This window comes from Gadus morhua, chromosome 7, assembly GCF_902167405.1.
Source record: "Gadus morhua chromosome 7, gadMor3.0, whole genome shotgun sequence".
NCBI classification, from domain to species: Eukaryota; Metazoa; Chordata; class Actinopteri; order Gadiformes; family Gadidae; genus Gadus; species Gadus morhua.
Genome location: NC_044054.1, coordinates 25,828,194 through 25,845,398, shown reverse-complemented (window position 1 = coordinate 25,845,398; position 17,205 = coordinate 25,828,194). Strand labels below are relative to the sequence as shown.

At 45.7% G+C, this 17,205-nt stretch overlaps 1 protein-coding gene across 8 annotated transcripts in view; it reads right to left on the bottom strand.

Moving 5' to 3' along the window:
* The window catches only part of rapgef6 (Rap guanine nucleotide exchange factor (GEF) 6), an 89,523-nt gene that overhangs the window by 49,526 nt on the left and 22,792 nt on the right, over positions 1-17,205 (bottom strand). For 7 of the 8 annotated variants that reach the window (XM_030361877.1, XM_030361876.1, XM_030361879.1 and 4 more), the window contains 2 exons: positions 13,131-13,200; positions 10,565-10,711 (listed from right to left, as the gene is read on the bottom strand). In XM_030361877.1, coding sequence (XP_030217737.1) covers positions 10,565-10,711; positions 13,131-13,200 — 217 coding nt within the window. Of the gene's footprint in view, positions 1-2,033; positions 8,304-10,564; positions 10,712-13,130; positions 13,201-17,205 lie in introns of those variants that run through there. The other variant, XM_030361883.1, reaches the window with a different exon arrangement.

Below are 17,205 nucleotides of genomic sequence, written 5' to 3'. Positions count from 1 at the left end.
ATCTCTCTTCTTCCAGTCAATAGAGGGCTCAGCGGCTAAATGTAGCCTGTTGTCTTATCTGATTCAGTGGTGAACATGAGACACACTGAGAGGCAGCCAAAACCTCCAGCTAAACTCCTGGCTTCAAAAAGAGAGGTAAGCGAGGTTGTATTGACATAAATATGTTTTATATATCTCTTGTTCAATAAAAGGATAAAACGAATAATAAATCGATACTGGTTCCATGGCATTCCAGCACAACAGAGGAGTTTTTCATTCCCAATGCACGGAATTGAACCACCATGTTCTAATCATGAATTGAAACAGGCAAGCTGTGAAATGTCTGCTGGGTCCGTCTGTCTGTCCCTCTTGCCCGGCGTCAGTGCTGATATGCCCCACACACACAAACAAAAAAAAGAAGGTATTTGTGAGATAAAAGCCTAATAGGTGCTTTGGAGTTACAGGGGCTGTAGGGCAGAATTTGAAAAAAAAGAAACACTTACCACGATTACTAAAAATCATACCCTGTTATTATAATTATCAACATATTATAATTACAGGAAACATTGCAAAGATTTTTTTGTGAAGACGTGCATCAACTGAAACCTCTGAATAACGTAGAATACAAAAACAATTGGCCCACTGACCTAATGGAGCAGCTCCGCTGTCCTACATAGTGCATGAGTCACTGTCATCTGATGCCAAAGGGCCATCTGAACAGTCAATATTTCAATACAAACCTGAGCCATCAGCCCCCCAGACACAGAATAAAGCCATCCGAGTTTAGCTATATTATTGGACATAGAGGCACAAAAACTGAGCAACTAAAATGATTTTTCTTCTCTAAAATAAGCAAATTAGATTAATGAATGAAATGGTCGAATCAAAGTCCAAATGGGCTGAGAGATGTTACTCTCTTATTATTTTCCATTTCCATTCCTTCTCTCCTTCAAACCATTTTCGGTCATTTAATCCATTCTCTCTGACTCGCTCCGTCTCGCAAAGGGTGGGCAACAACACAATGGAAAAGGCCAAGGAAGTCCCAAGAAAAAGTATAGTCAAGGATTTTGGCTCATTACAACCAGAAACCACAGTGAATGGAACTTCACTTACTCTCTCCTATGTTGTACTGTGCCATCAGAAAGAGAGGAGGTTGAGAAGGAACTTAAAACTTAAACTTAAAACTTATATATACACTTCAGTGCTGCTGTGGTCGATCTTCTTCTACAAAGTGGCTCAGCGAGGAAGCGCAGAACAACAAGAACTAGCACTCAGCCGCATGCCGCTTGCAGCTTTGAACTAAGACAGTAAATCTGAAGCCTTAGCCCAGTGTTTTTCTTTGCAAGCTCCACCCATTCACTGCTCTCTGATGGAACTCAGTTGAGAAATAAACTGTCTTCCAATGGTTGAAACTGCACTTGGCAAAGAGTGATTAAATTATTCCCACTGTGCTTAAGCCCTAAAAGATAAGTGAACATGTTCTTGCGATATTAACTTTATTGTGAATAGTTAACGAGCAGGCCTAGTTGTCACAGAATTTTGCAAGTGGTTTCTGGTTTGCTGCCTTCCATGATACAAGTCTTATGGGTCTTATATGTTGGGAAAATCTTTAATCTGTTGCCTAGAAAGGCACTTAGATAGCACTTTCCCACTTACCCTAATGGTACTTCAGTAATTATGAATACTTGGAAGTAGAACTACTTACTCTGTATACAAGCAGAAGGTGCAGATTTTATTTGAATTATTAAAAAGGAAATACAAAATGATTGATCCTAACCAAGCTGAATCCTCACTTGTGAGCAGCATGGATAGTTAGTTAGTACAGCCAAACCAGTACAAGCCATGTTGTGCAAACTAAACATTGATCACGGCTAATTTGCATACAACAAAAATGGCAATCTTGCTCCCTCCCTGGTTGCCATTATCACCCTCTCTCGCACACACACGCACACACACACACACACACGCGCAGACACAGGCACGCACGCGCACACGCGCGCGCGCAACCTGAGACAGCAGTGCATGGCCAGAAAAAGCATTACGACATCGCTTACTTTAGAGGACCACGGCTGCAAGCAGTTGGCATAGCAACGGACGAGGAAAGCCATTTCCACGGGAACAGGGAATGGAGCGAGAGATGGAAAGTTTCCCTTCTCGTTCTACCGCAGATTAAATTAAATAAAATTGATAAATATAACAAAAAAGCAAAAGGTCAGTAAAGCCTCAAAATAAACCCATCCCCCACAGTGGAGGCTGTGAGGTGGTCCTCCGTCTTCTGCTTTTATTCTGACGAGCCTTGGTGGACTTGAGAAAGGGAATTTCTCTCCAAACAACACCCGCCCGTATAAATCCTGAATGTCGTCGCACGGCCGACAGCGGCGGGTTTGCAGTTTATTCCGTCAGCGCAGACAGAACCCCTCCGGCAACGGGGGGTGGAGGCATCCGGGCAGCCCACGCGGAGAGAGGGGCTCCAGGCGGCAGACAGAACCAGCCTCCTCCCGGGTCGCTACATCCAGTGTGTTGGAAGGCTGACAGCCCAGACCTGGGTGGGGGACACGCACCAGGGAGCGCCGTCACGCGCAAACTTGGGAGCTTAAGTTGGGCTGACCTGCCGGCCACAGGTAGACCCGGACTTTTCCTCGCCCCGCGAGTGGAAAGGATCACCGAGCTCTGATCTGGGGATCCCTGTGATGAACTACTTTAATCTCTCTTCAGATAAATAATCAAAAGGTTCCCGTAGAGATGAAGCAGATCCGGAGAAACAATGCAAAAAGACAAAGGCCTGTGTCAGCAGAACCTCAGGGGAATCCACCTCCTCAGGCTTGCAGTCACCCTGTGCCCTCCCTGGATCCCATCTCCCCCAAGTGGGGAACACTCCCGTCTCTCTGTCAGACAGCCCGTCTGTCTCTCAGCAACTCCCTTCCTCTTTTTCCTCCTTAGCCATCTCCCGAGGTGGCGTGGCGCGTGTGCATTAAAATGTGTCCAGAAAATTCCCACACTGCTGCAAGTGCTGGAAAAGGAACCACAGGAGCAGGTGTGCAGGACGGGTGAGAGGGGAGGAGGGCGATGAAGCTGCCCTTGCTCTGCTATCCCGAGGATAAGCTTTCCTCCCAGCGTTGCACTTTCCTCCTCTTCCTCCGCGGATTGGCTGTTTAGCCACAAAGAGCCAGCCCCTCTAATGTGAGGAGGAAGACAGAGCGTGCGTGTGAGGGAGAGGAGAGAGGGAGAGAGAGGAATAGGGAGAGGGAGGGTGGAGATCCCAGCTGAAAAAGAATGACATCACCTGTGCAGCGAGCGAAAAAAGCAGGCAGGGAGGGGCTGGGAGGAGAGGAGAGCAGAGAGGAGGGAGGGCTGTGAAAGAAGATGGATGGAGGGAGGGTGCCAGGGGAGAGCTATGGAAACTGCATTAGATGGATGTGGACGGGGGGAGATTGAGATGGAGACAGAAGGGAAAGGAGGGGAAAGTGGGAGGCAGCACCTCTATTGATCCGGCTGTAACATAAAACTGAACGTATGGAGGCAACCCCGCTCACTTCCCCCATCCGTTCTCTGTAGGCACAGAGCTATAATAAAGGTGAATTAGGGTGGATGAGCATAAATGAAACAGCCACCGTCCCCACCCCAAACCAGTATAGTATAAAAGAACACAAAAAGCATCGCAGTTCGATTCACATAGGGACGGGGGTGAGGATGCATGCTGCATGAGGCTGATCCAGGCACGCTTGTTACTAGGGCTGTCAAGTTCAGGTCGGTTGGTCGATTGGTTGATCAATATGCACTTGTTCGACCAAGTTGTCATTGTTCGGACATGCGCTGGTGTTCCCGGGAAAAAATGCTTCTTTGGCCATTCTTTTCGAGAGGGATGGATGTGATGTGTGACATGCAAACTGATGCATTTTATATTAGTTATATTGTTTTAGATATAAAATGTATTGTGAAAAAAAAATTCAAGGCACTGCAGTTTCAGTTATAATAACCGTATTGTTTAATAACTGTACTATTCGGAAGGCAGGTGGTCAAAACACCCTGTTATCACAACTTAATCTTCTACCTACAGAATATTTACTCGCTACAAATTATTGCCACCATGTCAAGAAGGTGTGTTAGCATTCTAAAAACGGTAGGCAGTGTCTGCGATGCTCCGTCAATGCTTGGAGTATGAACGTATCAGAATTAGCACCTTGGCATGCATTAGAACCGATAATATTACAGAACCAAACCTAGCATTGAATCTTCCACCGTGACACTCGCATGATATTTTGGCTACCACTGGTTGATTAGGTCAATCTAGATTTTTAGACCAATCGATTGGTCGTAGAGTCTGTCCGATTTCAAGATTTTCCTTGGTTGACCCTTCTTATCACAACGTGTTACAAATGACCGCACAGTGACACCATTACCACCGTGGCACTTAATGAGGTGCTATTTAAAGCCATAGCCAAATGGAAGCCGAGGGGTGGGGCCATTTCGGACATTCATAAGGGTTATTACATTTGAAGATGCTCGTGTGGAGAACATTTACCATCTAAAGGAACATGGATGCTTATATGTGGTCGAGGACCTAGCAACCAGTTTTTTTGTTTGTATGACCATCCCCTTATTTCAAATGTATTATGCATGTCGGATCAATAACTGCACTCAATTTACAGAATTCTCCGCCGAAAAATTGTTGCCGCATTACAGAAGGTTCAACCAACATGGGTTTGGTTTCAACAATCACCAAAAAACGTTCTTGGTTTTATTCGCCTTCCTTCAAAACTGTAAAGCTGCATATAGTTTTGGAAGTGATGACAGAGACAGAGGGAGGGGAAGATTGGGGCAAGGTGTGTCCATCCTCTTAATAAGCCAAGCAGACTTGCCAGCTCCAATTTGCTAGGTAATCTGGAAGGGAGAATATGGCTCTCTTAGTTTCACCCTCTCTCTCTGATTAGTATTTCCTTGTCCACGCATGCACTCACTCGCACGCACACACTGGTGCACCTACCATATGCTATTTTGGGTTCACTCCATTTATTTTCTGATCGGTATCTCCTAATATCATGACCTGACTTGCTCTGTTCATACTTACTTACTCACCCAAAATCTCTTCCTCTCTTCATATGCACACTTTGTACACGCATGCACATCTCGATGCATGCGAACACACGCACATTTAGCTGGCAGCAAGCAGCAATGGATCATAACCTTATAATGTTGCATTATTATGCCACTCTTATAACCTCACCCCAATTTCTTGGCTCTCACATTTCCATGATTTGCAGCCAGTGTGTGTGTGTGTGTCTGTGTGTGTGTGTGTGTGTGTGTGTGTGTGTGTGTGTGTGTGTGTGTGTGTGTGTGTGTGTGTGTGTGTGTGTGTCTCTCCCTCTGTGATTCCTTAATGAGAGGAGGCTGGTTCTCCCTCTCGGAGTGCGTCTACCCTTCTCCACCACTAACCGCCCACCAACCCTCCTGTTTGGGTAGCAATGACATCATCCTTTCACTGCACAGCCAATCAGATTGGAGCACATGGAGCCTTGCCTTCATAGAGAAGCGCTATGTACACAAGGAGGGAGGGAGTGTGCGTGAGAGGGAGAACGAGATGGAGGGGGAGGGAGAGGGATAGATGGCGAGAAATATCTGGAGAAATAGGACATCCCCACAATATGTGTGTGCATATAAAATAGCAGTTAGTAGCAAGGAGAGCACAAATTCAGTTGGTTGTTATGAGATACCGGATCCGACATCTGACAGACGGTCTTGAGGAGGCAGTCTGCATCCTCTGAGAACTGTCTTGTAACACATCCGCTGTTCTGCTTACAGATCTGACTGTTAACCGTGACTGAATGTCTCTCTTTCTGTCTCAATGGTTTCCTCGTCTGTCTGAATGCGAGCTCGGAAAAAAAGTAACCAAAGAGGAAGCACATCCTGTGTGTGTGTGTGCGTGTGTGTGCGCGTGCGTGCGTGCGTGCGTTGACTGTGGGTGGTTGTGGGAGCAGCAAAATCAAACCGTGTAACCAAAGCACAAGCAGACACTTAAACTGTGTTACTGCATGTTGTCTCTATGTCATGGTCCAGAGTGAACTCTGAATGACAGCCAAGCTAGTGGCTGGTTCACAGAAGTCTGGGGATTGAGTGGAGGGAAAAGGGGGTTGGTTTGGTTTGCATGTAGGTGATCTACTTGAAGCCGAAACGTGTGGCTGGGTTGGGTTGTTTTTTGCCGTCTAGTCTACTCTGCGATGTAGATTGGACTGCTGGAATGCTTTCAGGATATAGGGGTGAATGTATGTATACTTGGATGGTGCGCATTAGACCAAGCCAAACCAATACTGTGACATAAACGCAGATGGGACGGAGTCTGTCAGAGACAGAGAGAACAATAGATACGAATAGAGATGGAAAGGGAGAAAGAGTGAAAGGGAAACAAGAACAAAATGAGGGCCTGGTGAGTGGAGGAGAGAGCCAAGGAAAGATGAAGAGAATCCTCCACAACTCGACTACGTTTACGACTTGACTATCATAAACCAAAGTGATATTCATATCATATCTAGGTTTATAATGGATTTTTTTCCCCGCAGTATGCCAGGAAACTCATTCAGGAGCATCAAAAACTTCAAATATACTTTAACAAGCCTTTATACCAGGGGACAGCAAGGCCAATTGTTTTGTAAGACTTAAGGTAGCGGCCAGCGCATTTAATGGACCTAAAATTGAAAAGGAATATTTGAGTCGAATCTTAGTTTAGGTACACAAAAAATGTTAAATACATTTCGCATAAAAAATAGACTTGTCATATTTGAAGCCAAGATTGGTGCTCCATATGCTTCGCTCCGTTAAAACAACATTATTCTAGTTAATTTTTTTGAAGCACTTCAAATATGTGGCACAATTCACGCCAAAACAGCTGCATGCTCTCTTAACAGATTAATTAGACCTGCTTCCTTGTGGAGAAACCACTCATCAATGCACTTAGCCTAACACAAACAGACTCAAACTATATGGTCCATATAACCTCGAACCATTTCACCGACCACCATGCTAGTGACTTTATTAGACCTCATCCAGACTTCATTCTGTAACCGCGCTGATTTCAATTAGAGTTTTGAACGATTCTCTTTTTCCACGAGCTATTGAGTTTAAGAGGGAACAATGTTGTTGATCTATCTTCCAACTGAAATTACAGTGATTAAAAACTCTATTAAAGCCTTTATATGGAAAACACAACAGCAAATCTGAGGATAATAGAGGTTGGTTACTTTATTTACTTTATAGTTCAAGTGTGCCCTGGCAGGTACACCCACAAATAATGTCCATGTCCAATATAAACTACTGATCAATATATAGAGGCCTATAAATATTTATTGGAAGAAGTGTGCGTGTGTGTCTATGTGTGTGTGTGTGGGACGTGTATGTGTCTGGGACGTGTGTTTGTTGGACGTGTGTTTGTTGGACACGAGACAGGAAACAAAGATAGGAAGGACAGAGGAAAGGAGGGGGCCGAGAGGGTGAAGAGGAGGAGAAGAGCTAGAGGAAAGCAGTTTGAGGGATAAAGAGATGCGTGATGGAATGAGCGGATCAGAGACAGAAATGAAGGTCAGGAGATACAGGGAAGGAATGAGAGTGGATGAGGAGGAGAGGAGAAGAAAAGTGTGGGGGGGGTGGGGGATGGGTCAGTGAGGTTGCCAGTTTAGTGCTGCTGATGTAATCCCTAAAATGAGCAGCACTCCAGAGGAAGCAGCAACAACAACTGCAGAAGATAGCGCAGCAGTGTACTCCACACGCATGCAAGAGCGCACGCACACACAAACGCATACACCTTTGGCTGAGAATGACAAATGATGCACACCAAAATGTCCGACTACTGGGCTTGACAGTTAAGGTTGCAAGGTGGCCATTGCCAACAATTTGAGAAATTGTCAGCCGATTCTTGGCGTTTGGTTGCCATTGGTTGTTCCGTCCATATCCGTGCATCTCTCTGGATTTCTATCTGTCTCACTGCGGCCCTCATGGGACCTAGCTTGCAACACCTGTGCAGTGATAGAATGGGATCAAATGATGGCGCAGATGTCCCAAGGGCTTCGTGGGTATGTTCTCACAGGACAGGACGACGGCAAGCCAGGACCGTCCAATTTGGAGACACACGTGCGCATGCACACGACACACAAACTAAATGAAGAATGGGGTGACAGAAATGGAACGCACACACTTTCCATGGTTCCAAGGTCAGATGTCCAACGTTCTGACGTCAGCTCACAGTGGTGACGTCATGCTGTCACCTCATGTGGAGACATCCAAGCAGTGGGGCTGATCAGTGATGTGGGACGAGTAGCCAGGTCGCCCATCATCCAGTTTCACCAAACAGATCTCTCCCCTTCCACTACCCGTTAGGGAGGGGGCACAATCACGAGTCGCGAGCCCCTAGTCTGGGCCACTGCAGATCTGGTTGATTAAGGACCTTAAAAGCACAGCAAGGGACAGAGAAGGCCGGTACATCCAAATAAGCCACAGTGTGCAAATGCAAAGGAAACACACTTGATCTCCTTCCCCAAGCAGTATACCACGGACTGAACTGAGGAAGTGGCAGCATCAGTGAATGGTCAGGGTAGGAAATAACTGGATGGTGATCAAGAAAGCTCTCAATTCTGAATCAGAATCCTAACAGGAACCAAACACAACGTATATCAAACAAAGAAAATAACATGCTGAATCAAACTATTGATGGAAAATCAATACAGTATTATCTTATAAGACTTCATAAGGACACTGCAGTCAGGATTCAGCCTTGCGGCTCAGTGGATTGTTGATTGAATGTGAAATACAAGGTCACCATATCAGCAGTATAGTTATGTTCATGCTATCCCACTGTAGCAAGCAAAGTCTGGGACGCACAATCTGCGCATGCAATTCTGCATGTAACAAGTGTGCTACATGCAGAGTAAGGACGTGTGTGTGTGCGTGTGCGCGCGCGCGCGCGTGTGTGTGTGTGTAGGGGGCACTAGGGAGAGATACTATGCATTGCACTAGGGCAGGAAGCTAGCTAGCTGGCTAACCACAGGCTGTTCGTTAGTTAGTTTTATGAGTTTCCGTCCGCTGTGACTTATCCTCTCTTTTTGTTCTAGAGGTCTAGAACAAAAAGGTCTAGAATCTACCGATACATAACACAACACAATTCCTAAGATATTACATGCGTGTCTTTCTGTTTGGTTGAAGGCCAATATAACTCTACATTCAGTGTATAATGTCACTTCATTTATTGTCCGGCACCTGGGCTTCTTGGAAAGTACACTTCTGTGGACATGTATCTGCTGTTGCAAGAACACCATAAGAACTACATCACTATTTCGTTTTTTTATTAAACAACTTCTGCTTTAACGGAACTTTGATGAAATTACCCTTTCTCTATAGAACAGGTGTCTATGCAGACATTACTCATAACACACACACAGACCAAAAGAGGCAGGAGAAAGTTCCCCTTAGTAAAAAATAAAGAAAAAACGGCTAAAAAAGGTAAACCCCCCTAACTAGAAACATGGAAATAAGGGACAGAACGGAGAGCGAGAGACAGAGAGTGAGAGAGTTAGAGAGCGAGAGAGCAAGAGAGCAAGAGACTGAGAGAGCGAGAGACAGACAGAGAGTTAGAGAGTGAGAGATAGAGAACAATTGAGCGAGAGAGCGGGAGAGAGAGAGAGTAGGAGCGTGGGAGAGAGAGAGAGAGTGAGAGACAGAGAGCGGGAGACAGAGCGCGGGAGACAGAGCGGGAGCAAGACTAAGAACTGAGTGAGGGTAATCTGAGGTCAATCTGGAGAGGAGAATAACGAATGAGAGAAGGGTAGGGTGAAGACACCAGTATAATGTGGTAAAATAATTGAAATAGAGAAAGTGACCTTAGACCGAGCATAACTCTGGTGTGCCTAGAAGTGAAAAGGAATTAAAAGAAATAGTTAAACGAGTGCGAGAGAGAACGTCAATGTAAGCCCTTTCTAACACTCAAGGGTGAGGAGAATGGGGGTATTCCAAGTGTTCCACGCTTGGTTGTGGAAAGTGTGTGTTTGTGTTCAAATGTGGCAACTGGTGATAAGTATAAACTGTAACTGAAACACAGAGATCCTATCAGCGAGGCGCGCTCTTACACACACACACACACACACACACACACACACACACACACACACACACACACACACACACACACACACACACACACACACACACACACACACACACACACACACACACACACACACGGCACTTTCCAGATGACACACATGTAATGTATACTTTCCCCCCACTAAACATATGAAAGATAAAGACCGTTCAACACATTGTATGCCATCATACAAGGTTAAAACGGACAAGAAACAGACAAATATACAAAAGGCATTTCTAACTGAAGTTAAACAGATTTGCCCCCTGTGTGACAGTTATGTCCTTCAGCTAGTGTTTTGACCCGTAACTATAAGTCTTGTTCAAGCATAAAAAAGGAGACTGTTGGCATGAGTTACTCAAATAACCCGCACATGTCACAAACCGCACGTGATTGCGTCACACGCCAACCTTATGGTTTGTCAACCGAAAACAACACGTGTGCCATAGAAAGCTGCAGGCTTACCGTGTTGTAGCACGGGGCTGGCTCCTGTCCGTCTGTGATGAGTTCTCGCTCTCCCCTGGGGTTGACCCTCCTGAAGCGCCGCCGGGATGTCCTCTGGGAGCCGTCCCTGTGCAGGGCCCCTTCGTCCCCCTCGCTGCCGTTATCCACCTGCAACACACAAGGGCCACGCTCCTGAGAACCGCTAGCGTTCTGGGAGCCCCCCGTCACAAAGTCGGCGGCGGAGGACCGCCTCAAGATGCTCTTGAGTTCCAGGGGTTTTTCCGAGTGCCGGTCGGGACGTGGCTCCGAGCTGTGGTGCGCGGACTCCGGGCCGTGTTGCTCCAGGCGCCCCGGCGGACTCTGGTGATCCGGGTCTGGCTCTGGGTCAGCGGGTTCTGCGTTCAGGCCGGGCTCGGCGGGGTCCTGATTGAACATCCAGCTCTTCCAGAGCAGCGAGATGCGGTGCCAGCGCAGGGTGCTCATCCTGACCCCGGTTGGGAAAGTCAGGACGTCCAGGCATACATACGGACCGCAATTGCATCAATGAAAGATTTTAATTCCAGAGGAAGGAGGACTGGATGCTACGTTCGAAGTGCTCAAATGAAGACGAATAAGGAAATCAAATAACCCCCAAAAAATCCAAAAAAAGCCCCTCAAAAAACAGGAACCTATAACCTTGAAACCTTTTTAAAGTCCACAAAAGCCAATGAGACGAGGGCTGTGTGCATTCCCCTTCGTTCTCAGAAACAAAACTAACTGGTTTCCTTTTCTAGCGCGCATGAGCCGAGACTTCAGGGCTTCTCATCACGTTGTACACACACACACACACACACAGACCCACAACGCACATGCTCTTTTCCTCCCTCTCTTTGTGTAACACACACACAAGCCACAGTTTCCTGCAGGAAACCGTAAATACGCAAATATCCTCTCCACGCACAGGGGCCAAAAAAAAAGCACAGCACACAGATTCCGTCCATACAATTTGTCCGCCCAAGTCACGGTAGCGCCTGTTGCTGCCCGAGGAATGTGTTTTCTCTCTGCTGTTGCATAATGGCCAGTTCTTCGCTATGGAACTCGCAATGTTTACAATGAAGGCACACATCCAAAGCGCTGCCGTCTGGATTCCTTCGTCATCATCGGTTGTTATCATCGTTCTTTCTTAATGGAACATTTGTTATTTGGTTTTTGCTTTCCTAATTTGTTTTTGGAACCCTTTTTCAAGCATGTTCATTCCCTGTATTTATTGTAATATTTCAGAGGTCAGATCCCGAACACTGACATCCTTACGTTACTTATATCTATAAACTTCAGTGATATTGGATGTAAGCCGTCCTTTTCAAAAGGGAAGTCATGTTCCAACCATCAACATTCAACATGACTAAGAATCAACTTTGGTCAAAAAAGCTTCAACCTATGTAAAAGAACACACAAGCACATCACTCTGTGCAGCTAGTATTTACTGCAATCCCTAGCCATGCTGGAAAGAGAATCTCTCACTTCAGACCTCCATTCAAATGTTTCTTAATTCTCTGACTCGGTTTTAGGGCGTGGTTTGTTGCCTGGTTGAGGTACTTCACAGAGACTACACCGAAAGGCATCTTGCTCCATCTGTGCAGCAATGCCACATTGTGTGCTAGACCAGTTGCATTCCATCCAGGCTCACATATTTCAGATTCAAGTCCCACATGTGAACCTGGTAAACAAGACACGACTACAATCCATTGGTTAGTTCTCCCATGCAATTGGTGGTGCAAATACGATATGTGGTGCGTTTTGGTTAATATTAACACTAAATAACACTTTTGCAATTTAATATTTTTTCTGGCTTAGCATTGGGGTTTGGGTTCTACTGGTCCGTCATCCTTTTTTAAATAAATGTGTTTGAACACAACAGAACATAGTTTGCTAATTGAAGAATGGCGAATACACTCGAGTGCCCTCTTAAGGAAGGTACCATTATTTTGCTTCCACTAAAGCCATTATAGTCACCTTTGTTTTGAGTTAACCTGAGAGTTCAAGTATGGCGCAAGCAAAAGGATCCTAATTTTCCGGTGAATCGATTCCCCCCCCCCCCCCCATCCCTAACTGTAATCACCGCCAATACTGTAGTTTGTAGGGGCTTGAGCTGCAGTGACTTCAGTGCCAAAAGTCCATATTAAGGTATTACGGATGATAAATATTTAGTATTTATCAGCGGGCTAAACTGAACTCCGTTTCCCAATGATATAATGTTATTGAATTAAAATTGCATGTAAAAGTTGAATTGTACCTTAATTGGGTTGGTCATGCTGAAATGCCTGGCATTGTATTTTTGCACAAGAGCAGGGATGGGCCTGACAGAATATAGAGAGGATTCAATCTCTTTGGAGAGGTCTGAAATAACTTGAGAACCATTGTGCCATCGAGACATCCTTTGGGAGCTGATGGGAAAGAAGGAACCGCTGCCTTGTTGAAGAGAAGAGAGAAACACAGGGGGAGGGACCCCATGATGAACACGTGTGTGTGCGTGTGTGTGCGCGCGCGCGCGTGCGTGAGTGCGTGTGTCTGTGTGTTTGTGTGTGTGTGTGTTGAAGACATTGCTCACCACAATCATTTCTGACGGTTCCAAAGTGATGCATTCACAGCCTCGTCTCCCACCAAACTGTCTGCCAAAACTGGGGGGAGAAAAACAGACGTTTACATTAAGAAGGTAGCCATAACTCACACATATGATAATAAGCAGCAATACAATACAACCACATCCTACTCTATTCTGGACACATGGTATCTGCATGGGACATTCTCTGAATTATTTATATCACTCTGCACAGTTTAACACTCACGATGAAAGGCCGACTTTACAATAGTATTTACACTTCCTCACAGCTCACAGCTTAAAATTGTCCGTGGTTGGCAATTTAAAAATACTCAAATACTGTTACATTTGTGTTTGTGTGGATGATTATTCAACCTCATTTCGTTCAGAAATGTTCTCTTTGTAAAGATAATTAATTCAACTCTAGTTTTTCTAATTTGACCATGGGCACCCTATTAAAGCCTGGTTACTTCAGAAGTTTAAAGCTCCAGTGTGTACAATTGATGCGGCAACTAGCGTGGGGGGCATGCGTGTGCCACGAACGGAATCCCCCCCTCGGCCCTCCCTTTACAGCAGCTGCCTGTACTGACCTGCATTGTGACAGGTGCCAGTGGATACTTCACAAAATGATTTCATCATCTACCACAGCATCAGGGAGACAAGTATCAGGTGTGGAGGTTCTTTGATAGATTTAGATAATTTAGTTACTTAGTCTGTAAATGTAATATAGGTCATAGCTTGCAAGGCATATTACATGACTTGTAAGCTATGACCCACGCGATTGTTAGGTGTTTTTTTTTGCCACTGAAATCATTGAAGCTCATGGACTCGACACGACACCGCGATTTAGATTTAGCGGGAAGGGGGCATTCTATTTTTTTCGAAAACTTTTGACACATTTTTCTACATTCACGTAGCTAAGCTGGAGGCATACCTGGGATGATATTTCTGAGATTCCTGTCAAAGACCTGTTTTTTTCACCTGAAAAAGGGCAGTGCGTTAAAGGCTATGCTGGGAAATAGAAGAGTCGCACAGTGGCTGGTCTCCGTCGTACTGGTTCTCAACTCTGATGGCTATGTTCTGTTTTGTGTTGACTCCCGCAAGGTGAATAATGCCGTCTCAAAGTTTGATGCGTATCCAATGCCGCAGGTCGACAAAATCAGTTAGGCATGGCAATTTATTTTTCCAACACTGGATATGGCCAATTTTCTGTACTGGCCGTCTCCCCGATCTCCTGTCAAAGGAAAAACCGGCCTTCTCCACTTCGTAGGGTAAGGGCCCTGACACCTTTCAGCGCCTCAGGGACAGAGTGCTGCATCCGAATGCCGAGTATGCTGATGCCAACATTGATGAGGTCATTATTCATAGTGACACATGGCAGCATTACATGCAGGGGTAGAGGGGGGGATGCTTGAGTCAGTGGGGCCCACCCAATGAGGTGTGTGAATGGACGGAGGAAGGGATGGTATTAGGGTACCACTTAGGTTGCGGGAAGGTGTGCCTACAAGTGGAAAATACAGAGGCTACCGCAGCCCAGCCAAAGACTGAGACCATACAGCAGGCGAGGGCACTCCTGGGACTAGCTGGCTACTATATGCGGTTCATCACCGCCTTCCCTGAGCTACCCAGCCCCATGACCGACCTCACCTGTTCTTGGGATTCTGTCCAGTGGACCAAGTCGCTCTTGCACACCCCTTACTTCAAGCATCCTATTGCCTTGAAGACCGACCCATGAATGAACCGAGGCCTGGCCCGGGAGGTGGAGAGCATGGCATGGCCGGTGCTGTACCGAAGCCGCAAGCCCTCAGAACGGGAGGGGAGGTAAAGCATCGCGGGGGAGGAGTCTCTGGCGATGGCGTGGGCGCTGGACACCCTACGTCCACCCCGCACAACCTCCTGGGACACTCACTCATCCTCCGTTTCAGACCCTGTGGCTCCACCGCAGGAAGGACACGCACGGCTCACCCGTTGGTATCTCCCTCTACAGCTGTTTAAGTTCAAGGTTGTCCAAAGGCCGGAGCCACAGACTTCCTCTCCTGGGTTGTCAGAGAGTCATCTCCGCGACTTAAGGCATTTGGGATATGTGACACTCCCCAACAGTGAGACTGGGATTGTCAGGTCAACGACAGGGCTGTCACCAGGGTGTTGACCGAGCAGCATTGTTGTATGTATTTGTAGGTGTGAATAAAGGACTCTGTCTGCTACCCTCCTACCTTCGCCTTCCTTTGAACCCGGTAGTAGCACCGACATTGCCCAACGCAGCATAAATTTTTTTAAATCTCAATAATCAACAAATGTGTAAAAGGTGAGCTGCTGGTGATATAAGTCATTTGAGCATGTAAGACATTGTCCAGCCTTAAATGCAATGTCTGCAAAGTCTTGCTGGGTTTAAATGCCTAGGGTATGTGGTCGAAGTCTGCGATAGTTTACACCAATCTACACATATGGCAATTTAGTCTAACCTGCATTTATACAGTCTAGGTTGATTCAGTTTAACCTGTATTATATACAGTCTGTATGGTTAAACTGAATTAACATAGACTCATTATTGAAAAAACTTCAAACACGGGGGAACTCCGTCTACCCAGGCCAGCCAGTAGTCGTTGGCAGACAAACCTATTTACGTCTCAACAACAATGCAACGGCATTGACAACTCTATTTTGGACTTTTCCATTACATATCCTGCTTCAAAACTTGGCCACCATCATATCAACATAACAACAAATGTAGGCATAAGATGTCTGAAAAAAGGTTAATAGACAACTGTATTTTTGATGTTATTGGATAACACATTTGTTATTGCTAAATACCTTGGTATACCATATGACCGTCTACCATATACCAGCCTCCTAAGCCTAGATGAGATGATTTTCCTCTCATCACCACAGTTTATTTCCTTCTTTATACAGTAACTATTCTGTTGTGCAAACAATACATTCACCTAAACTGCTGGCTTTGCTGGTGGGTTGAGTAAAAAGCAATGCCAACACGGGCAGGATTATGATGAAATGATGCCTTTTAATCAGCTACAAACAAACTTTAACTTCAGAATAAATGGTCTAGGCTAAGTCTGTGTTCCGGAATACCCACAGAAAGGTGCACTAGACTTGGCTTCGCCGTCTCAGGTAGAGCCCTCAGCATGGAGGTCAGGCCGAGTCTGACAGCTCTATCCCTGCTCCAGTAAGGCGAGACCGGAGGTCCCGACCGGCAGAGCTTACCGGGTCAGTCTGAGTCTGTCTGTCTTTCTGTTTGTGTGTTCCAAGTTTTTTTGAAAACTGTGAGAAGAACAGCGTGAGAAAAAGGAAGTATTCATTTCATTTAATTCTCTCATCAAATATTGCATATATGATAATTCCCTCACAATGGTTTCTCTTTTGGTTTTGGTTTCTTAACATGCAGAGGCCCAGTTTCAACAGAGCCCACACACACACACCCACACACACACACACACACACACACAAGCAGGTGATACCAACATCCCACCCACAGTGGCCTGATAGCCAACAAAAGCAGACAAGGAGAACGGACTCGTGACAGCTGTAAAACTAGGGGCAATAAACGGTGACAGCCGGTGAAGAAGGCCAAGCCACACACAAGCACGTACGTAGGTAAACATGCCCATGGAAATAACGAGCTGGTGTTCGTAGCCACAATAAACTAGTCATGGACAACAACTAATGGAGGAACAGCATTGCAGATGAATGGCGGATGGCTGGGAAGACATTTCCCAGTGTGTACAAAGCCACTTGATCCATAGGGGAGTGGTCTAGCTTTTCTATCTTCTAATGTAAGAGATTCCTGATTTCAACACTGGAAGCTCAGAGGACCAAGCAAAAAGCTGATGTTAAACTGATGATAAACTGTCTGATGATGTTTGACCATGGGTTACCACAGGTGTGCCATGAATGGAGACATCCTAAACTATTTCAATGACACACCCAATTGAGTCAAACACATACTGGATGTGGATATCTAATGATGGCATTACTTCAATGATAATTCATCGGGGGACACAAATACAAAATTGCAATTCACAAAATACAATTCTAGACTTTAGTGAGCTCAATTTCAATTTGTTTGGCT